The sequence below is a fragment of the Mandrillus leucophaeus genome, unplaced genomic scaffold (genome assembly GCF_000951045.1).
Source record: "Mandrillus leucophaeus isolate KB7577 unplaced genomic scaffold, Mleu.le_1.0 Scaffold93, whole genome shotgun sequence".
Taxonomy (NCBI): Eukaryota; Metazoa; Chordata; class Mammalia; order Primates; family Cercopithecidae; genus Mandrillus; species Mandrillus leucophaeus.
The window spans coordinates 2969501-2976241 of NW_012110141.1; the positions used below are offsets into that span (position 1 = coordinate 2969501).

Genomic DNA, 6741 nt, shown 5'->3' on the forward strand with positions numbered 1-6741 from the left:
CCCTGAGCCGAGGGGGCGGCCGGGGCCCATCGGGGTCCTCCTGACGAAAAGCAGAGCGAACGAAGGTAGGCATGCTTGATGTAGGAAGAAAAGCAGTGTTGTGATAGGAATAACTAACTTTTTTTCTTTCTTTCTTCTTCTTTTTTTCCCGAAAGAGTTACTCTGTCGTCCAGGCTGGAGGGCAGTGGCATGATCTCGGCTCACTGCAACCTCCGCCTACCGGGTATAAGCGATTCTCCTGCCTCAGCCTCCTGAATAGCTGGGACTACAGGCGCCCGCCACCACGCCCAGCTAATTTTGTATTTTTAGTGGAGACAGGTTTCAACATGTTGGCCAGGCTGGTCTTGAACTCCTGACTTCAGGTGATCCATCCACCTCGGTCTCTCACAGTGCTGGGATTACAGGTGTGAGCCACCGCACCTGGCCAGGAATAGCTAACCTTTTTTTTTTTTTTTTTTGAGACAGAGTCTTGAGTCTGGCTCTGGTGCCCAGGCTGGAATGCAGTGGCGTAATCTGGGCTCACTGCAACTTCCACCTCCCATGTTCATGCAGTTCTCCTGCCTCAGGCTCCCTAGTAGCTGGGATTACAGGCATGCACCACCAAACCTGGCTGAGTTTTTTATTTTTAGTAGAGATGGGGTTACACCATGTTGGCCAGGCTGGTCTTGAACTCCTGACCTCAGGTAATTTGCCCACTGCAGCCTCCCAAAGTGCTGGGATTGTAGGTACAAGCCACTGCACCTGGCCAGCTAACTTTTTTTTTTTTTGAGACAGAGTCTCACTGTGTCACCCTGGCTGGAGAGTGCAGTGGCGTGATCTCGGCTTATGCAACCTCTGCCTCCCAAGTTCAAGTGATTCTCCTGCCTCAGCCTCCCAAGTAGCTGGGATTATAGGTGCCTGCCACCCTGTCTGGCTAATTTTTGTATTTTCAGTAGAGAGAGGGTTTTGCCAGGTTGGCCAGGCTAGTCTCAAACTCCTGACCTCAGGTGATCTGCCCGCCTTGGCCTCCCAAAGTGCTGGGATTACAGGTGTGAACCACCGCGTCTGGCCGAGCTATCTCTTGATTGCACTTAACCAGCATTGTACCCAGCATTGACCTAAATGCTTAACACCACTTAGTTCGTTTAATCCTCAGAACTCCCTAATGGGGGAGGACTCTTGTATCTCCATTTTATAGACAAAGAAACTGAGGCACAAAGGTTCATTGACATACACAAAGTTGTGTCATCAGTGGAGGAGCCAGGCTCCAGAATTTTGGCTTTAAACTAGGAGAACAGTGATTCTCAAGGCAGTGCATCATCTGGGCACCCGTGAGAAATGCGGACTCTCAGGCCCAGGCCAGCCCCACTGGATCAGAAACCATGGGATGGGGCCGGTGCAGTGCCTTACACCTGTCATCTCAGCACTGTGGGAGGCCGACGTGGGCAGATCACTTGAGGTCAGGAGTTGGAGACCAGCCTGGCCAACACGATGAAACCCCATCTCTACTAAAAATGCAAAAATTAGCTGGACGTGGTGGCGGGTGCCTGTAATTCCCCTCTTCTCGGGAGGCTGAGGTGGGAGAATAGCTTGAACCCTGAGGGGCAGAGTTTGCAGTAAGCAGAGATGGTACCACTGTACTCCACCCTGGGTCACAGAGCAAGACTCTGTCTTGGAAAAAAAAAAAAAAAAAGAAACCATGGGGTGGGCCCCCAGAGTCTCTGTGTTGATAAGCTCTCCTAGTGAACTTGCTGCATCTCAGTTGGAAAACCACAGTGGAGGACAGTACTCCGCCTAATCGTTGTTGAGTTTCTGCTCTATGCAAGGGGCCATGTTGAATATTCTTTTACGTAGTCCTCACAGGAACCCTGTGTGTTAGGAGACTTTGTTCCTGTTTTACAAGTGAGGAATACCATGATAGAGAGGGGTTTTATTTATTTATTTTTGAGATGGGATCTCACTCTGTCACCTAGGCTGGAGTGCAGTGGCATGATCTTGGCTCACTGCAACCTCTGCCTCCTGGGCTCAAGCAATCCTCCCAGCTCAACTTCCCCCACCAACAGTAGCTAACTGGGATTACGCCTGGCTAATTTTTTGGTTTTTTTTTTTTTTTTTGGTATACACGGGGTTTCACCATGTTTCCCAGTCTGGGATCCACGTGCCTTGGTTGGGATTACAAAATGCTGGAATTACAGATGTGAGCCACTGTGCCAAGCCATACAGTGGAGTTTACAGGGGACATTTATAGGTGAGGATTCTGAAACTCAGACTGGGGAAGTGACTTGCCCATGGAAGCCAGTAAGTAAAGGTGGAGCTGGAACTCAAACTCCATCCTCTGGAAATAGGTGATTGGAAACAAGTAGGTGAGTGAGCAGGGCTTTTGAGCCTAGTGTTGAGATATGTCTAGCACTATTTCTTGTCTTCTGACTTAAGATTCCTTGTAGCATGTAAAATCTTTAATTTCCTTTTGTTCTGTTAATTGTTCTCATTCTAAGAGGAAAAAAGATAAAGGGCACTTGAGAATGCAAAGGAAAAGACTTGCGTTTAAGGTTTGGGATTTGCATTTTGATAGCCTATCAGATGAGAGGGTTTGTTTTCTTTAGTTTTTTTGTGAAGAGTTGAGTTATGTAACTAGGTGTCTATTGAAACAACTGAAGAATAATGCAAAGATGTGAATAGTGACATACCTGGAGTCCAGTCCATGAAAATAAATGAGTCCGTTGAGATTGCAATATCTCCCTGAGGGGTGTGCATCTTAGGAAGTGTAAGGATCTCACAGTGGTTTTTTTGTTTGTTTTTGTTTTGTTTTGTTTTGTTTTGTTTTTTTGAGACAGAATCTCACTTTGTTGCCCAGGCTAGAGTTTAGTGGTACGACCTCCACTCACTGCAGCCTCCATCTCCTGGGTTCAGGCAATTCTCCTGCCTCAGCCTCCCGAGTAGCTGGGACTATAGGCACCCACCACCATGTCCGGCTAATTTTTGCACTTTTAGTAGAGGTGGGGTTTCACCATGTTGGCCAGACTGGTCTCGAACCTCAGGTGATCTGCCCACCTCGGCCTCCCAAAATGTTAGGATTACAGGTGTGAGCCACTGCACTGGGCCAATTCCACTTTGTAAAAGAAAAATGTTGCTACATTTTATTAAGTTTTCACAATAATTTGGCTATCATTGGCTAGAGTTGTGTAAGAATTAATCTTTAAAGAAATTCGACAGTAGGTGAGACCTACATTTGATTAAGAAAAAATATGATCCGGCTATTACATTTCATGGCACCAGTTGTTTTTCTTAGAAGCTGGTCAACTGATTTTTAAATCTTCATTTGTGAAATGCCCACATACACACCGGTATATCTATTTGCAAAATTATAATGAGTGCATTTTTTAAGAGGATTGAGGAATTGAGGAAAAATGCCAGAGAGATGTCACTCAAGCTTGTCTCACTCAGCCTTCTGTTCTGGGCTGTGAGACTGTTTGACCACTAGAGGATCGCCATCCATGAAAGTAGTTTTGCCTTTCTCTTATTCCATTCTTGACTATCAGCTTCCTAAAGGACTAGGGCTGGACCACAACACTTCTAATCTTTATGATAAGATCTGGCTGGCAAGTTTACCATAAATCATTTAAAACTTATTTTAAAATCGACTTCATACCTTTCCTGAATTGTGGAAAGTTACTTTGTTTTGTAATTACAAGATTTTTAGTTTGAACAATAATAAAAAAATTTGTGCCTGTTTTAAAACCTGCTCTGTTGTGGTGGTTTCCTAGAATGTGAAAATTTATTCTTAAAATAATGTATTTTTACAAGTTTATTAAGTAAAACCAGAATAGTCTAAGTAGCCTTGAAAGTATTTAAAAATATACATCCTTAGTAATTACAATGTTTTTGCTTTTGATAGCAATTCAGAGTCCATAAACCCCCAAAGCTATTTTGGTTTTAGTTAAATGCTTTATTAATTGCTTTGCCTAACTTCTTTACCCCTTTTCTTCACCCACTGAATTCCTTTCAATGCCAAACTTCATATAATCTAAAATGCTGGATTTTTTGCAGTGCCTGCCTGTATGTAGACAGCCTCATTGTCAGCAGAAAATGCCTATTAAGGTGTGCTGAATTGTTTTTTTCTCCCCAACATTTTATTTGAAAAGTGTTAATTTGGAGTTCGAGGCCAGTCTGGCCTACATGGTGAAACCCTGTCTCTACTAAAATACAAAAATTAGCTGGATGTGGTGGTGGGCACCTGTAATCCCAGCTACTTGGGAGACTGAGGCAGTAGAATCGCTTGAACCTGGGAGGCGGAGGTTGCAGTGAGCTGAGATCATGGCCCCGCACTCCAGCCTGGGTGACAAAGCAAGATTCTGACTCAAAAAAAAGAAAAAGAAAAATGTTAATTTTATAGCAAATACACTTATAACCTTCACCTAATTTTACCAATTGTTACCATTTTGCCACACTTACTTTCTTTTTTCTCCTCCTGTTTTTCCTTTCCTTCTGCTCCATCACCCTCCCTGTATCTCTCCCAGTGGGTTTTTCGGTACTATTTAAGTAAGTTGCAGGCAACTCACCATTACCCATAAATATTTCAGAGGTATCTTCCAAGGATAAGAACATTCTCCTACATCAGTCACCGTAATACCATCATCACACTTAAGAAAATTAGCATTAATATCGCTTTCATATATTATAGTTCATTTCAAATTGCTCCAAATGATGTAACTCATTCTCCTCCCACCCTCCACTGGATCGGGGGACCTATGATAGTTCATGCATTGCATTTGGTTTTTATGTGTCTTTTAATCTAGAACAGTTTCTCTGCCTTTTTTGTTTTTTATGGCATTGACTTTTTTTGAGGAGTTCAGGCCAGTCATCTTACAGAATTTCCCATATACAAAATTAACTTTTTAATATATATTTTAAAATAGTCCTATAAACCAGACTAAGTTTTCTGAACAAGTTGATGACATATGTGTATGTTTATGTGTTTGTCTCCTAGAGTATGGTCTCCGGCTTGGGAGTCAGATCTTCATAAAGGAAATGACCAGAACAGGTCTGGCAACTAAAGATGGCAACCTTCACGAAGGAGACATAATTCTCAAGGTGGGTAGATGAGGGCAGAGAACAGTAGTGTGCATACTGCCATTCATAGCCTGCATGTCCGCTTTCAGCACCAACACAGTGAGACTTAGATGCAGTGAGGTCAGTGTTGACAGAGGTGGCAAGAGCAGCATAATGAGATGATTTTTATCAGAAAAACCAGACATCAAGGGTTGTAACAGTTTAATGTCAGTTTAGAAAACAAAAACAAAAAACTCCATGAATATTTTCTTCTTTCCTGTTTAAAGTTTAGGTCCCTATTCCTTAAACTAAGGAAAGATGAGAAGGAAAGTTGGTGGTATATGAATGCTGAATATTTAATAGGTCTTGTAAACCTCTCCAGTCAGGAAACACGTTCCAGTAGTAAACCAAACCATTGTCTTGAGCTTGGAAGTTAAATAAATTAGCAGAGTAACTTACACCTGTATTTGGGATCCAGGCATGCAGGATTGTATTTAATTTAAAGGACAATTCATTTTTATTGAGTCATCCTAAAGCCAATATCTGTTTGAATATCTGAGCAAAGCCTTTACATTTTTAAAAGGGGAAAATATGAATTTTCTACTGTGAATAATTTTATTGCATTTAACATTACCATTCTTTATAAACACAGATCAATGGGACTGTAACTGAGAACATGTCTTTAACGGATGCTCGAAAATTGATAGAAAAGTCAAGAGGAAAACTACAGCTAGTGGTGTTGAGAGACAGCCAGCAGACCCTCATCAACATCCCATCATTAAATGACAGTGACTCAGAAATAGAAGGTAAATGAAGAGGAGGCTGTGAGCTTAGCTGGAAGTGAGGAAGGCCGTTGCTTCCCTATTCTATTTAGTGTAGCTATCCAGCTGGAAGTTAAATTTCCAAGGAAAACCCCCTTGAAACCTTAATCCCCAAAGGTCACTGTTTGGTTGTAATTTGCTTATTAAAGTGCCTATTGAAATTAGGTTTCCAATATAAAATTCTGGTGCACTTGCAAACTCTCAGAGAACTATTAATTAGGCAATTGAAAGCAAAACGTGTCAGTAAAAAAATGTGTGTTTGAGTGGTTCAAAGAGCTAACCATATCATGTATATATTTGCTAGTTGCTCATTGTTTTTTTTGTTTTTGTTTTTTTTTTTTGAGACAGAGTCTTCCCTCTGTTGCACAGGCCGGAGTGCAGTGGTACAATCTTGGCTCACTGCAACCTCTGCCTCCTGTGTTCAAGTGATTCTTCAGTCTCAGCCTCCTGAGTAGCTGGGATTACAGGCGCCTGCCACCACGCCTGGCTCATTTTTGTGTTTTTAGTAGAGATGGAGTTTCGCCATGTTGGCGAGGCTGGTCTCGAACTCCTGACCTCGTGACCCGTCTTGTCCTCCCAAAGTGCTGGGATTACAGGAGTGAGCCACCAGGCCCAGCCTTAATTGCTCATTCTTTAAAAGTGGCAATTAGTATTTCTAATAGAGAAGATAATTTGGAGGATAGCTAAGACAAGTAGATGCTAAAAAAGAATCAAAGTGGCTAATATTGTGGCATTCATTAGTTAGCAGTCTCCACCACCTCTTCCCTTTTAAAGAGCTATAGTCATTACGTGAATATGAATTATACATAGGATAACATTTTAACCTTGTAAAAATTGCCAATAGAAATAGTTAATCACAATATATCCCACTGAACCATCTACTGTTGCTTTT

The 6741-nt window shown here is 42.2% G+C and overlaps 1 protein-coding gene across 1 annotated transcript in view; it reads left to right on the plus strand.

Annotated features, from left to right (window-relative positions):
• The window catches only part of TJP2 (tight junction protein 2), a 104319-nt gene that overhangs the window by 55320 nt on the left and 42258 nt on the right, over positions 1-6741 (plus strand). Inside the window, exons 6-8 of the mRNA XM_011970198.1 lie at positions 8-65; positions 4967-5070; positions 5681-5834. Of these exons, the coding sequence (XP_011825588.1) occupies positions 8-65; positions 4967-5070; positions 5681-5834 (316 nt within the window). The remainder of the gene's footprint in view (positions 1-7; positions 66-4966; positions 5071-5680; positions 5835-6741) is intronic.